This window comes from Piliocolobus tephrosceles, chromosome 11 (genome assembly GCF_002776525.5).
Source record: "Piliocolobus tephrosceles isolate RC106 chromosome 11, ASM277652v3, whole genome shotgun sequence".
In the NCBI taxonomy this organism is placed as follows: domain Eukaryota; kingdom Metazoa; phylum Chordata; class Mammalia; order Primates; family Cercopithecidae; genus Piliocolobus; species Piliocolobus tephrosceles.
In genome coordinates this window covers 83,611,736-83,628,663 of record NC_045444.1, presented here as the reverse complement: position 1 = coordinate 83,628,663, position 16,928 = coordinate 83,611,736, and the positions used below count along the sequence as shown (strand labels likewise).

At 41.0% G+C, this 16,928-nt stretch overlaps 1 protein-coding gene across 3 annotated transcripts in view; it reads right to left on the bottom strand.

Moving 5' to 3' along the window:
* Window positions 1-16,928, bottom strand: part of HSPE1 (heat shock protein family E (Hsp10) member 1) — a 67,544-nt gene that overhangs the window by 16,883 nt on the left and 33,733 nt on the right. For all 3 annotated transcript variants that reach the window (XM_023218168.1, XM_023218146.2, XM_023218151.3), the window contains 3 exons: window positions 7,060-7,160; window positions 1,261-1,303; window positions 982-1,068 (listed from right to left, as the gene is read on the bottom strand). In XM_023218168.1, coding sequence (XP_023073936.1) covers window positions 982-1,068; window positions 1,261-1,303; window positions 7,060-7,160 — 231 coding nt within the window. The remainder of the gene's footprint in view (window positions 1-981; window positions 1,069-1,260; window positions 1,304-7,059; window positions 7,161-16,928) is intronic.

Below are 16,928 nucleotides of genomic sequence, written 5' to 3'. Positions count from 1 at the left end.
AATAAAAAAAAAAAAAAAAAAAAATTTTTAAAAAAAAGTAATTGTAACAGATTAAATGGGAATACAGATTAAGGGAAAAGCAACGCATAGCTTAACCAATCCAGTTGTAAAGACCATTTTTGAGACAACTAAGGAAAAGTACACTGGGTATCAGATGATATGAAGAAGTTTTTAAAATAAGAAAAAGTAAAGAATTAATAAATAAGAAAAAGTATAGTAGGCCAGGTACAGTGGTTCACATCTATAATCCCAGCACTTTGGGAGACTGAGGTGGGCAGATTACTTGAGGTAAGGAGTTTGAGACCAGGCTTGCCAATACAGCAAAACCCCATCTCTACTAAAAATATAAAAATGAGCCTGGCACGGTGGCTCATGCCTGTAATCTCAGCCACTCACGAGGCTGATGCACGAGAATCTCTTGAATCCGGGAGACAGAGGTTGCAGTGAACTGAGAGCACACCACTGCACTCCAGCCTGGACAACAGAGTAAGAATCCATCTCGAAAAAACAACAACAAAAAAAACTGCTATGGCCTATAGTCTTACCTTGATAAAAACTAAATAAGGAGAAAAACAACATGAATATTTAAAAGTTCAAAAGTAACATCTCTACTTAAATTAGGCATCAAAGAGTAATCAATAGTTCTTCCTATCAAAAGAAATAATCTGAACAAAAACCTAAATAGGCGTATCTCAATCATTACACAGTAGATAATCAGCACAACGTGACAGATGTTAATCTGTAATAGCCAGTGGATCATGAAGTGAGTTCTAGCCCATGTAATTGCCCAATCATGAAAAATGATGCTTATCATAAGAAATCCTAAAATAGCGCTGCAGTAATAACCTCACAACAAGCAACTCAAAATGAAATAGCAAAATAAACAGTGAACTAAAAACCCTAAAAACTTGTCTACCATTGTCTTGAGAGAGGTTTAGGCTATAACAATTTTATTAGTCACTCTATTTCATAAATCCTCACCTCTTTTGGAGTTTTATGAGCTGCACAAAGAAAAATCCATTGTTCAGTTGCTGTCATTTGTGTGCAAGTATCTGGATGGCATTCACTCTGTTAAAAATAATTAATTTCTTAATATGTAAAATAATAATGAAAAAGCTTATCATTTAGGTTACTATATTTCCATAACAAATTCTAGAAGAAAGTTAGAAATTTGGAGTTTTTGTAAGCACATTAAGCTATAAAAACAGAGTAAAAAAATCAGAACTTTCAATTACAACTTTGACTTAAAGAAAATATTACCTGAAGTTTGACAGCAAGTCCATTTAGCTCAAGGCAGAACTGCCTGAAAATGCAAATACATAAATAAAAAGTCATTATCTATTCTCCACAGCAATTTTTAGAATATTAGCTGCAAAACGAGAATCCCATCAGTATCATTCCTCCTCCCTCACAACCATTATCAAACCCAGCTGAACAGACGACAACACATTTCTTCTAAAGGCTTACAGATTAAAAATAGAAAACCAATAACCCTCATAACATCCAATACCAGAGTTCAGTGAGCTGATCATTCTCTTATATACTAGAAATTAGTACAATTTTTCAGGGAAGTAATTTGGAAATATTTACCAAGACTTTTAGGAAGTGTATATTTTTTGACTAAGTCATTCTTCTAAGAATCTATTGTAATGAAATAATCAGATCTGCATGCAGATAAATGTATAAACATGTTCACAGGAGTTATATATGCATATGAGAAAATTTCTGAATTGTAGAAAAATTCAGCAACTGGAGGGTAATAAAATGTTGGTATACAGAAACACACAAAGAAATTACAGCAGGGCACAGTGGCTCAGGCCTGTAATCCCAACACTTTGGGAGGCCGAGGCAGGCGAATCACCTGAGATCAGGAGTTCAAGACCATCCTGGCCAAAATGGTGAAACTCCATCTCCACAAAAATACAAAAATTAGCCAGGTATGATGGCGATGCCTGTAATCTCAGCTATTTGAGAAGCTGACAAGGGAGAATTGCTTGAACCTGGGAGGCAGAGGTTGCAATGAGCCGAGATCACACTACTGCACTCTATCCTGGGTGACAGAGTAAGGCTCCATCTCAAAAAAAACAAAAACAAAATTACACTACAATTACATTAAGGCCATCAGTTTTAGACAGTTATGTGATAAAAAGACAATCTTCTATGTCACAAAGATAGTTTTATAGCTGTCAAAATACTGAACGTGTTCCCTCCAAAAGTCCTACCTATTAATATTTAGTTCAATGTATCAAGTTAGATAAATCAATACTATGTTTCCTCATCAGAAAAACTGAATCATTTTGGTTCCCAAAACAATGCAAAGCTAAAACCTATATAATCAGAAGACAAAAAAAAAAAAAAAAATTTCCCCCCAAAAAAGAAAAAGAACAGGATATATATGAACAAATTTGGTAGGAAAAACTTTACTTACTGCACATTGTAACAGAAGAAAACAAAAAGGCAAGAGTCAAATTTTCAGCTGTTTGTAACTGCATTTCCTTTCCAGATGCCTAATAATGCTGTCCTTAGATTACAAAAATAACATTATTTCTTTTTTTTTTTAATTAATTTATTTTTGTTATACTTTAAGTTCTAGGGTACATGTGCACAATGTGCAGGTTTGTTACGTATGTATACATGTGTCATGTTGGTGTGCTGCACCCATTAACTCGTCATTTACATTAGGTATATCTCCTAATGCTATCCCTCCCCCTTCCCCCCACCCCATGACAGGCCCCAGTGTGTGATGTTCCCCTTCCTGTGTCCAAGTGTTCTCATTGCTCAATTCCCACCTATGAGTGAGAACATGCGGTGTTTAGTTTTCTGTTCTTGTGACGGTTTGCTGAGAATGATGGTTTCCAGCTGCATCCATGTCCTTACAAAGTACATGAACTCATCCTTTTTTATGGCTGCATAGTATTCCATGATGTATATGTGCCACGTTTTCTTAATCCAGTCTGTCATTGATTGACATTTGGGTTGGTTCCAAGTCATTGCTATTGTGAATAGTGCCGCAATAAACATACATGTGCATGCGTCTTTATAGCAGCATGATTTATACTCCTTTGGGTATACACCCAGTAATGGGATGGCTGGGTTAAATCCACCACCACCTTTAAGGATACTCAGCTTCATTTCTCCTCACCAAGTTTCACTTTGAACTTGGGCTGTTAATTTTAACTTGAAATTGGAGGAGGATTTGTCCTTCGTTATTCCCTGAGATCTGAATTCTGTTTGTGCCTCTTAATAACATTATTTCTAAATCACCATATCACCGTCTACTGCCCCCTATCAAGTAGGCTGCATGTTATGTGTTTTTTAGTTGTTTTCCACTAAGTGGTAATAAAGACTGGTTGTGATAAGTTTCTTACCTAACCTAACCCTTTTAGAGCCAATAGCAAAATTAAGTTGATTCAGCAGTGCTGTGGGTATAACCTGTGGCAAATAATGCAAAACTTACAGCTTCAAGTTAATTTAATACAGGGCTAACATGTATACAGTTGTGCAGCTGAAGAGACCAACCAGAGCTGGAATCCAGCCTACATTCCAGTCACCACACATGTATCCTGGCATAAAGGAATAACTTTTCCTAATCATTAAGACTCAGTATGAGCTAGTGGGAGATTTGACTGAAGTCATGACCCAATTCAAATTAACATCATTATATAATCAACTGCATTAACTAAAAATGGCAAGTGTACAGCCTCAACTCAATAAAGGATGTATGCAAAAACAAACAAAACTCTTCCTGGTCAACTAATAAAAATATACACAATACAATAAAGAGATAAAAGAATATATACATGATAGTCCAAAAAGTGGTCAGTAGAAAAAAATAACAAAAGTAAAAATAGCATCAGAACAAATGAAATACTTGTGAGCAATATTTTATGTAAAGTTTTATGTAATGTTTTATATAATGTATGTTTCATAGAATAAGTTAAATAGGGAGGTAAATGTTTTCTTAGACCTGAAAAAAAAAAAACCCTTGTACACTAAAATCAGCCCTTATTTGTTAGGAATTATGCTTGTAATGGAAAAAACGGCCAACCTCGATGGCACACACCTGTAATCCCAGCACTTTGGGCGGACAAGGCAGGCGGATCACGAGGTCAGGAGATCAAGAACATCCTGATCAACATGGTGAAACCAGGCCGGGCGCAGTGGCTCAAGCCTGTAATCCCAGCACTTTGGGAGGCCGAGACGGGTGGATCACGAGGTCAGGAGATCGAGACCATCCTGGCTAACACGGTGAAACCCCGTCTCTACTAAAAAATACAAAAAAAAAAAAAAACTAGCCGGGCGAGATGGCGGGCGCCTGTAGTCCCAGCTACTCGGGAGGCTGAGGCAGGAGAATGGCGTAAACCCGGGAGGCGGAGCTTGCAGTGAGCCGAGATCGCGCCACTGCACTCCAGCCTGGGTGACAGAGCGAGACTCCATCTCAAAAAAAAAAAAAAAAAAAAAACATGGTGAAACCCTGTTTCTACTAAAAATACAAAAATTAGCTGGGCATGGTGGCGTGCGTCTGTAGTCCCAGCTACTTGGGAGGCTGAGGCAGGAGAATTGCTTGAACCTGTGTGGCAGAAGTTGCAATGAGCCGAGATTACACCACTGCACTCCAGCCTGGTAACAGAGCGAGACTTAAGACTCCTGTCTCAAGAAAAAAAAAAAAAAAAAAAGAAACAGAAAAAGAAAAAAACATGCTCACCTACTTTCATCATTAATGCCAAAGCATAAGAAAGCAGTTATTTTCAAGGCTGATTAAAAATAAAGCAAAGGATGTACTACATTGAAGTGCTTGCTGTCTTAGGTTGTAAAAATGGGAAAATACCTACAAACTCATACTTTCAATTATTGTGCATTCAGATATGTAAAAAAGTTAGAAATAGTCACGTAATTTGTCTAAAAATCAGCAAAGGGTGCAAAGAAGTCTTAGCATCCTGAAATTGCTGAACTGTTATGACACGACATAATGTCTTGGCCATATCTAAAGAAGCATGCAGTATCAAAAAGTAAACATTTTTTATAAAAGTGCCTTGTCTTCAAGTTGAGGCACACAGCACAGGAAACATGGTCAAATTTATTCAGGAAAAGTCATATTTCTACTCTACTTATCTAAAAATCAACTTACAAATAATAAGCCCCAATGAACACACACATACTGTACTCTCTATATTTATTAATAATCTGTCAACTCATCCCAGCTCCCATGTGCACTGGAAAATTTATAATTTCAAGAAACACCTAGTAACTTCAAAATATATCTGCTTCTAAAGTTATTTCCACCTATCCACTAATTATCAATTTTTTCATTCAAAGGGTATTAAAAAAAAAACACCCAGCTACTCGGGAGGCTGAGGCAGGAGAATGGCGTGAACCCAGGAGGCGGATCTTGCAGTGAGCTGAGATCCGGCCACTGCACTCCAGCCTGGGCGACACAGCGAGACTCCGTCTCAAGAAAAAAATAAAAAAAAATATAAAAAATACATAAATAAAAAAAAGCACCAAAACTCCTTACTTCAGGATTAAAATTAATCTCTATTTACCAAAGACAAGACTGGAAGTTTGCAATAATTTATAGGAAACTTATCAGATACCAAGCCTAGACTAGGAACTAGAAGTAATCCTCCACAAAAATATAAAGTGGCCAAGTGCAGTGGCTCATGCCTGTATAATCCCAGCGCTCTGGCAGGCTGAGATGGGAGGATCACTTGAGCCCAGGATTTCAGGACCAGCTTGGACAACACAGTGAGACCCCATCTCTACAGAAACAAAGGGGAAAAAAAAAAGACAAGTCAGGCACGGTGGCTCACGCATGTAATACCAGCACTTTGGGAGGCCGAGGAGGGCAGATCATGAAGTTAGGAGTTCGAGACCAGCCTGGCCAACATAGTGAAACCGTATCTCTACTAAAAATACAAAAATTAGGCGGGCATAGTGGCACATGCCTGTAGTCCCAGCTACTCAGCAGGCTGAGGCAGGAGAATCACTTGAACTCGGGAGGCAGAGGTTGTGGTGAGCAGGGATCGCACCACTGCACTCCAGCTTGGGTGACGGAGTGAGACTCTGTCTCAAAAAAAAAAAAAAAAGACAATAGATGACACAAAGTTATGCATAAATGGGGAAATGGAAATACCATATTAGTGGTTAAGAGATACAATTAAGGAAAACCATGAAATAAGATAATAAAACCCAGGCTGGCATGGTGGTAATCCCAGCACTGTGGGAGGCCAAGGTGGGCAGATTGCTTAAGCCCCGGAGTTTGAGATCAGCCTAGGCAACATGGTGAAACGCTGTCTCTACAAAAAATACAAAAAACTAGACAGGCTTAGTGGCATTCACTAGTAGTAGTCCCAGCTACTCAGGAGGCTGAGATAGGAGGATTGCTTCAGTATGGGAGAGACAGAGGCTGCAATGCGCCAAGATTGCACCACTGCACTCCAGCCTAGGCAACAGATCAAGACCCTGTTTTAAAAAAAAAAAAAGGTGGGGATAATAAGGCCCAAATCAATAAATGTAGAAAGGGTGGCTCAATACTTTGGGAGGACAAGGTAGGAAGATTGCTTGAATCCAGGAGATTGAGACTAGCTTGGGCAACATAATGAGATCCTGTCTCTACAACAAACTAAAAAAATTAGTGAGGCATGCTGGCAGACGCCTGTAGTCCCAGCTACTCTGGAAGCTGATGTGGGAGGATCACTTAAGCCTGGGAGGTAGAGGCACAGTAAGCAGTGACTGAACCACTGCACTCTAACATGGGCAACAGAGTGAGACTCTATCTCAAAAAAAAAAAAAAGAGAAGAAAAGTAGAGAGGTGCAGAGGCAGGTCCAAGTTATCAGCTCTGAAACCACCTTTCAAAACAAGTGACTCTGTAGCATACTTTGATCTGGAAACAACCAGTGAAGAAAGCTGAGAATCTTGTGACACTGAAAATGCCAAAGCTTTAAAATTTGGTTTCTTAGTCTGCAGTTACATAGTAAATTTTATGATTCATAATTATCATTAATATGAAAGTTTCGTGAAAGGAACTATTAGTATTTTGATGTAACATAAGGACCTACCTTAAATGTTCATACTTCCACACACCTTCATCTTGGCCTTCAGGTGGTTCAAGAATTTTGTCAATATTGGAGCAATCTGCTCTTATGTTCTGTTGAATATACTAAAAACAAAGAAGTTATTATGGTTAATTAAATTATACCACCTGGTAAATCTTATATTAAGTACATATAATTTTTGAATACATAACTGCTCTTGTGGTTCAACTTGGGTTATACACTAAATAGGAAACCAAGTGTAGAATCATAATCAGTAACTCAGAAAAAAGTCAGTTACCCTTACTTATTTATCCTTCAATTCAACTTCATTTGGATAGAATCTACTACATAAATGCAGATATTGTATTTGTCAGGACTGGAACTGGGATCAAAATTGCAAACCGTGGCCAGGAGCGGTGGCTCAAGCCTGTAATCCCAGCACTTTGGGAGGCCAAGATGGGCGGATCACGAGGTCAGGAGATCGAAACCATCCTCGCTAACACGGTGAAACCCCATCTCTACTAAAAATACAAAAAAAAAACTAGCCGGGCGAGATGGTGGGCGCCTGTAGTCCCAGCTACTCGGAAGGCTGAGCCAGGAGAATGGCGTGAACCCGGGAGGCAGAGCTTGCAGTGAGCTGAGATCCGGCCACTGCACTCCAGCCTGGGTGACAGAGCGAGACTCCGTCTCAAAAAGAAAAAAAAGAAAAACAAAAAAAAAATTGCAAACCGTAATTTCTTTTTTTTTTTGAGACAGGGTCTCACTGCATCACCCAGGCTGGAGTACAGTGGCACAATCTCAGATTGCTGCAATATCCGCCTCCTGGGCTCAAGCAGTCCTCCCAACTCAGCCTCCTGAGGAACTGGAACTACAGGCACACGCCATCACGCTGGGCTAACTTTTCTGTATTTTGTAGATACAGGATTTCGCCAAAGGCAATGTAAATATAACTATGGTACATACTGTAATTCCGTTTATATGAAGTGTCTAGAATAAGAAAATCTATAATAGAGACAGAAAAAAGACTTGTACTGGCGTAGGGCTTGAGGGCAGAGAGGAAGGCAGAGGAGACTAAAGATGGCTACTAATGGGGATGAGTTTTCCTTTAAGAAAGGATAAAAATGTTCTAAAAGGCCAGGCGTGGGGGCTCATGCTTGTAATGCCAGCACTTTGGGAGGCCAAAGCGGGCAGATCACGAGGTCAGGAAATCAAGACCATCCTGGCTAACATGGTGAAACCCTACCTCTACTAAAAATACAAAAAATTAGCAGGGCGTGGTGGTACACACCTGTAGTCTCAGCTGCTCTGGAGGCTGAGGCAAGAGAATCACTTCAACCCGGGAGGCGGAGGTTGCAGTGAACCGAGATCGCGCCACTGCACTCCAGCCTGGGCAACAAAGCGAGACTCCGTCTCAAAAACAAAACAAAAAAAAAAAGTTATAAAATTAGACTCTAGTGATGGCTGTGCAACCCTGTGAATATAATCACTCTAACTGTATAGGGATTTGTATGGTATGTTCAATAGACCCAATAAAAGTTGTTTTAAATAACTAAGTTTAAAAAAAAGGCAAGGGTCACTTTCAATTTTTAAAATGTAATAACAAAAAAATTTAAATTTCAGATCTCTGTAATGCTTTATGCAATCTTTTGGATATTCTGAAATGTGAATAGGTTAGAGTAAAAGGGTGGTTACGAAAACTTACTAACTATAAGGCCTTCTTGAGCCAATCAATTTTGCCTACTTCAGACAATCTTTCTTAAATATCACTTGCGTACTCAAAAACTTTTTTCCCCAAACAAAAGGTCTCACATATTTAGTACTGAACCAGCCTACTGCAGAGCATAGAAACCAAAAGAAAAACCATTGTTCCAATACAGCATGTCCAACTGTCCAGATGATGGTGACATTTTCAGCTTGATATGGTGACATGATAGTGATCTTGATACAATATTAAATATGTGTGCCATCTCATGTAAAAATTCCTTCTAGACCCAGTTTGGTTTTTTTCCAATGTCTCCTCTTAGAGTTGTACCTGATTTTATTACTCAGTATTCATCTGAATTCACTGGGGAATGTGACGATTTTGCTTTTGTTTCTTGGTTGGGAATCACTTGATTCTAAAAGTCTTGTGGGAAAGCACGGCAAAGAACAGAGTCATGCACACACACGATGACAGGGAAAGAGATCAAATACTTTTTTTTTTTTTGATGGAGTGTTGCTCTTGTTGCCCAGGCTGGAATGCAATGGCTTGGTCTTGGCTCACTGCAACCTCCGCCTCCTGGGTTCAAGCAATTCTCCTGCCTCAGCCTCCGAGTAGCTGGGAATACAAGCACCCACCACCACGCCTGGCTACTTTTTGTATTTTTTGTGGAGACAGAGTTCACCATGTTGGTAAGGCTGGTCTCGAACTCCTGACCTCAGCGGATCCACCCACCTCGGCCTCCCGAAGTGCTGGGATTACAGGTGTGAGCCACAGTCCCCAGCCTCAAACACGTTTTAATCACTCTTTAATTATTACTGAAACCACTCTCCCTGATATTTTTTATCTTATCCTAATGTTTCAAAGTCTTGATTCTCTCTCTCCTTGAGGAGATACAGGTAAATTGTATACCTTCTCCACAGGCCACCTCAAATTCCCTATCACAATTCTGTCCAAATCTCTCGTTCCCCTAGTACAGTCAAGCACTCCCTGATTATTCGAATCGTCGCAGAACTCCATCCGATTTCCTGCCATATTTGTAATTTGTATACATTAGCAATCTGTCTATTCATTTTTGTCTTTCCTGTTCCCACTACACCTTCTATGGATAGAACTTTTTTTTTGTTTTTGAAGTAAGAGTCTCACTCTGTCACCCAGGCTGGAGTGTAGTGGTGCAATCTCAGCTCACTACAACCTCTGCCTTCCGGGTTCAAGTGATCCTATCGTCTCAGCCTTCCGAGTAGCCGGGATTATAGGCATGCGCCACCATGCCCAGCTAATTTTTGTATTTTTAGTAGAGACGGGGTTTCACCATGTTGGTCAGGCTGGTCTTGAAGTCCTGACCTCAAGTGATCCACCTGCCTCAGCCTCCCAAAGTGCTGGGATTACAGGCGTGAGCCACCGCACCTAGTCTTCTATGGCTAGAACTCTTAGCAGCATTTATTTCACACTTAATAGCACAACTTACTAGCGCTTCCTTTCATGTGTCTCCTTCACATAGCGAGTCCCTGAACACAGAGACTTTTATTTATTTATTTATTTATGAGATAGAGTTTCGTTCTGTCACCCAGGCTAGAGTGCAGTGGCACTATCTTGGCTCACTGCAACCTCTGCCTCCTGGGTTCAAGCAATTCTTCTGCCTCAGCCTCCCAAGTAGCTGGGATTACAGGTGTGTGCCACAACACCTGGCTAATTCAAGACTGCCTAGGCTAATTCAAGACCACCTAAGCTAGTTTTGAACTCCTGGGCTCAAGCAATTCTTCCACCTCAGCCTCCCAAAGTAATGGGATTACAGGCATGAACCACTGGGCCCAGCCCAATTTTAATTATTTAACCATATATTTAGAAACTGACTTAATACTTATGTAATTACTAAATTTTGTTATTAAGTGGAGTTACAAGCCTCAATCTTGAAGACATCTAGAATCCTTTTATTGACACCAATTTATGTAAAGCAAAAAAGAAATCCTTAACTTAGAAATAAAACAAAAATGGGCCGGGCGCGGTGGCTCAAGCCTGTAATCCCAGCACTTTGGGAGGCCGAGACGGGCGGATCACAAGGTCAGGAGATCGAGACCATCCTGGCTAACACGGTGAAACCCCGTCTCTACTAAAAAATACCAAAAAAACACTAGCCAGGCGAGGTGGCGGGCGCCTGTAGTCCCAGCTACTCCGGAGGCTGAGGCAGGAGAATAGCATGAACCCAGGAGGCAGAGCTTGCAGTGAGCTGAGATCCGGCCACTGCACTCCAGCCTGGGCGACAGAGCAAGACTCCGTCTCAAAAAAAAAAAAAGAAATAAAACAAAAATGTCATTTTGGCGAGTCACAATGGCTCACTCCTATAATTCCAGCACTTTGGGAAGCAGAGGCAGGCAGATCACCTGAGGTCAAGAGTTCAAGACCAGCCTGGCCAACATGGCGAAATCCCGTCTCTATTAAAAATACAAAACCTGGCCGGGCATGGTAGCACACACCTGTAATCCCAGCTACTGGGAGACTGAGGCAGGAAAATCACTTGACCCTGGGAGGTGGAGGTTGCTGTGAGCAGCAATCATACACTATTATTGCACTCCAACCTGGCAGTGAGACTCTATCTCAAAAAAAAGTCATTTTGTTTTCTATAAAGAGTCCTCCACACTTTTATGCAATAGAGGCAACTATCATTTTTTAAAAATGAGCTAAGAAGGATGGACGAGGTGGCTCCCGCCTATAATCCTAGCACTTTGGGAGGCCGAGGCAGGTGTATCACAAGGTCAGGAGTTCGAGATCAGCCTGGTCAATATGGTGAAACCCCATCTCTAATAAAAATACAAAAATTAGCCAGGCATGGTAGCACATGGAGGTTGAGGCAGGAGAATCGCTTAAACCCGGGAAGCAGAGGTTGCAGTGAGCCGAGATCACGCCACTGAACTCCAGCCTGGGCGACAGAGCAAGACGTTGTCTCAAAAAAAAAAAAGTACTTGAAGAAATAATGCTAAAAAGTTTCCAAGTTTGTAAAAAGATGTAAGCTTGCAAATTCAAGAAGCTGAGTAGGCTGGGAAAAAAAGAGGAATAGGGAATTATTGTTTAATATGTATAGAATTTCAGTTGGGAAAGATAAAAAATTTCTGGACACGGATGGTGGTTATGGTTGCACAATGGGAATGTACTTAATGCCACAGAACTGTACACTTTAAAATAGCAAAAATGATAAATTTTATGTCTCATATATATTGCCACAATTTTTTAAAAAGCTGAGTGAACATCAAACAAGATAACCCCAAAGAAATCTACATCCAGACACATCATAATCAAATGGCTAAAACCCAAAGATAAGTCCAGGTGTGGTAGCTCAGGTCTGTAATCCCAGCACTTTGGAAGACCAAGGCAGGAGGATCACTCAAGCCCAGGAGTTAGAGATAAGCTTGGGCAACATAGTAAGACCACGTCTCTACAAAATATAAAAATTAGCCAGGCATGGTGGTGTATGCCTGGAGTACCAGCTACTTGAGAGGCTGAGTTGGACGGATTGCTTGAACCTAGGAAGTCCAGGCTGCAGTGAGCCATGATCATGCCACTGTACACCAGCCTGGAATGAGAGAGTGAAACCTTGTCTCAAAAAAGAAAACAAGAAAAAAACAACACTAAAGAAGACAGAAGAATCTGAATGACGGCTTCTTTCTCATCAGAAACCATGGAAGCAAAATGGCAAAACATTTTTAAAGTGCTGAAAGACTTAGCAGGCTGAGGCAGGAGGACTGCTTGAGGCCAATAGTTCAAGACCAGCCTAGGCAACACAGCCAGACCACGTCTCTACCAAAAAAAAAAAAAAAAAAAAAAAAGTCAGTCAGGGGTGATGTGCTACTGTAGTCATAGCTACTCAGCAAGCTGAGGTGAGAGAATCTCTTAAGTTCAGGAATTTAAGGCTGCAGTAAGCTATGATCATACCACTGCACTCCAACTTGGCAAGAGAGTGAGACCCTGCCTTAAAAAAAATAAAAATAGAGTCCAGGCACGGTGACTCACACCTGTAATGCCAGCACTTTGGGAAGCCAAGGAGGGTGGATCACGAGGTCAGGAGTTCGAGATCAGCCTGGCCAAGAAGGTGAAACCCCACCTCTACTAAAAATACAAAAATTAGCCAGGCACGGTGGCAGGTGCCTATTATCCCAGCTACTCAGGAGGCTGACGGATGAGAATCGCTTGAAACCAGGAGGCGGAGGTTACAGTGAGCCGAGATCATGCCACTGCACTCCAGCCTGGGAGACAGAGTAAGACTCCATCTCAAAAATAAATAAATAAAAAATAAAAATATAAAAATGAAAATAAGGCCGGGAGGCCAGGCGGGGTGGCACACACCTGTAATCACAGCAATTTGGGAGGCTGAGGCAGGCAGACCACAAGGTCAAGAGATCGAGACCATTCTGGCCAACGTGGTGAAACCTTGTCCGTACTAAAAATATGGAAATTAGCTGGGTGTGGTGGCAGGAGCCTGCAGTCCCAGCTACTCGGGAGGCAGAGGCAGGAGAATGGCTTGAATCTGGAGGTGGAGGTTGGAGTGAGACGAGATTGTGCCACTGCACTCCAGCCTGGGTGACAGAGCAAAACTGTCTCAAAATAAATAAATAAATAAATAAACAAACAAACAAACAAAAGGCCGGGCACAGTGGCTCACATCTGTAACCCCCGAACTCTGGGAGGCTGAGGTGGATGGATCACTTGAGGTCAGGAGTTCAAGACCAGCCTGGCCAATATGGTAAAACCCAGTCTCTACTAAAAATAAGAAAAATGAGGCGGGTGTGGTGGCATACACCTGTCGTCCCAGCTACTGAGGAGGCTGAGGCAGGAGAATGATTTGAAACCAGGAGGTGGAGCCTGTAGTGAGCCAAGATCACGCCACCATACTCCAGTCTGGGTGACAGAGCGAGACTCCACCTCAAAATAAATACATAAATAAATAAATAATAAAAATGTGCTAAAAGGAAAGAGTTGCCAAGCCAGAATTCTATATCCAACAAAAATATTATTTAGAAATGAAGATCAGCTGGGCACGGTGGCTCATGTCCGTAATCCCAGTACTCTGTGGGGCTCAGGCAGGCAAGTCAAGAGTTCAAGACAAGCCTGGCAACATGGTGAAACCCTGTCTATATTAAAAATACAAGAATTAGCTAGGGGTGGTGGCACATGCCTGTAATCCCAGCTACTCGAGAGGCTGAGACAGGAGAACTGCTTGAACTCAGGAGGCTGAGGCAGGAGAATTGTTTAAACTCAGTGAGTCCAGATAGCACCACAGCACTCTGGTCTGAGTGACAGAGCAAGACTGTCTCAAAAAAAAAAAAGAATTGCTAAAGGAAGTTCTTCAGACAGAAAATAATACAAAGAAAATTGGGAACATCAGGAGCAGGAGATATTGTAAATATCTGGGTATAAATATAATAGACTGTTCTCATGACTTCTTTAAAATACATTTGACAGGTGAAAGCAAAAAGGTTAACGATGGGGTTTTCGATGTATATTGATGTAATATATGGCAGCTATAGTATAAAGGGAGAGGAAAAGGGGTGCATATGATAGTAAAGTTTCTACATTTCAATTAAAGTGGTAGAATACTGATTTTAAGTAAACTGCATAGAGTACCCATTTAGTAATCAAGTATATAAATGTGTCAAAGTTAGAATTAAAACAGAATACTAAAAATGTTCAAATAACCCTTAAAAAGACAGAAAAGGGGGAAACGGGAACAAACAGAAAGCCCAGAAGGAACTAAAAAGTAATAAAATGGTAGGTCTAAATCTAAATAATAGTAAACATACAGCACATCAATGTTAAATGGTCTGAATATACCAATTAAAAGAGAAAGTCTGTCAAAATGAACTAAGAAATATGACCCAACCATATGCTGTCTACAAGAAACTTACTTCAAACATAATTATATAGGTAGGTCAAAAGGATGAAAAAAGAAATACCATACAAATATAAATCAAAAGAAAGTTATCAGGAATGCCAAGGTGGTTCAACATTTAAAAACAACAACAGCAATGCAACATACTACATTAATATACAAAGGGAAAAAAACACACAATCATACCAATGCAGAAAAGATATTTGACAAAATCCAACATCTTTTCATGATAAAACCACTCAGAAAACTAGGTATAAAAGGAAATTTCCTCAACATGATTAAGGGCATTCATGAAAAACTCACAGCTAACCTCAGACTCAATGGTGAAAAACTAAAAGCCCTTCCCTTAAAACCCAAATGAGACAAGGATGCTCACTTTCACCACCACTATTCAACACTGTACTAAAGTTCTAGCCAGAGCAACTAGACAAGATAAAGAAATAAAAGGCATCTCATTTGGCAAGGAAGTCGTAAAACTATCTCTATCCACAAATTACATGATCCTATATATACAAAATCCCAGAGAATCCACAAGGATGTTACTCTAAGTGCAAAATGATTCAGCAAAGTCATAGAATACAAGATGAATACACAAAAATCAGTTTTGTTTCTATATACCTGTAGAATCTAAAAAGGAAGAAAACAATTCCACTTACAATAGCACCTAAAAACTTTTAACTACCTAGAAATAGATTTAAATAAGGAGATAAAATTTTTTTGCAGACTGAAAACTACAAAACATTGCTGCAATTAAAGACCTAAACAGGCCGGGCGCGGTGGCTCAAGCCTGTAATCCCAGCACTTTGGGAGGCCGAGACAGGCGGATCACGAGGTCAGGAGATCGAGACCATCCTGGCTAACACGGTGAAACCCCGTCTCTACTAAAAAATACAAAACACTAGCCGGGCGAGGTGGCGGGCGCCTGTGGTCCCAGCTACTCGGGAGGCTGAGGCAGGAGAATGGCGTAAATCCGGGAGGCGGAGCTTGCAGTGAGCTGAGATCCGGCCACTGCACTCCAGCCCGGGCGACAGAGCGAGACTCCGTCTCAAAAAGAAAAAAAAGAAAAAAAAAGACCTAAACAAACGGAAAGACATCTTGTGTGCATGAGTAAGAAGGCTTAATATTGTTAAGATGTCAATGCTACCTAAAGCAATCTAGAGATACGAGACAATCTCTAGCTAAATTCCAATTGACACCCCCCTTTTTTTGCAGATACAGAAAAGGTGATCCTCAAATTTATATGGAATTGCAAGAGTTTCTGAATAAACAAAAAAAATCTTGAAAATAAAGAACAAATTTGGTTAGAGCATGGTGGCTCGTGCCTGTAATCCCAGCCGAAGCAAGAGGATCACCTGAGCCCAAGAGTTCAAAACCAACCAACTTGGGCAACACAGCAAGATTCTGTCTCTATTAAGAAAAATAAAATAGGCCGGGCGCGGTGGCTCAAGCCTACATGTAATCCCAGCACTTTGGGAGGCCGAGACGGGCGGATCACGAGGTCAGGAGATCGAGACCATCCTGGAGACCATCCTGGCTAACACGGTGAAACCCCGTCTCTACTAAAAATACAAAAAACTAGCCGGGCGAAGTGGCCGGCGCCTGTAGTCCCAGCTATTCGGGAGGCTGAGGCAGGAGAATGGCGTAAACCCGGGAGGCGGAGCTTGCAGTGAGCTGAGATCAAGCCACAGCACTCCAGCCCGGGCGACAGAGCAAGACTCCGTCTTAAAAAAAAAAAAGAAAAAGAAAAAGAAAATAAGGAACGAAGTTGGAGGATTCACACTTCTTGAGTTCAAAACTTACTACAAAGCTACAGTAATCAAACACTGTGTGATACTGGCATAAGGACAGACATATAGACAAAAAGAAATAAATAAAGAACCCAGGGGCCGGGCGCGGTGGCTCAAGCCTGTAATCCCAGCACTTTGGGAGGCCGAGACGGGCGGATCACGAGGTCAGGAGATCGAGACCATCCTGGCTAACACGGTGAAACCCCGTCTCTACTAAAATACAAAAAATTAGCCGGGCGTGTTGGCGGGCGCCTGTAGTCCCAGCTACTCGGGAGGCTGAGGCAGGAGAATGGCGTGAACCCGGGAGGCAGAGCTTGCAGTGAGCTGAGATCAGGCCACTGCACTCCAGCCTGGGCGACAGAGCGAGACTCCGTCTCAAAAAAAAAAATAAATAAATAAATAAAGAACCCAGAAATAACGTGTCACATACACGGCCAAACGATTTCGACAAGGCTGCTGAGACCATTCAATAAAGAAAGGAAAAGCATTTAAACCATTTTTTTTTTTTTTTTTTTTTTTTTTTTTT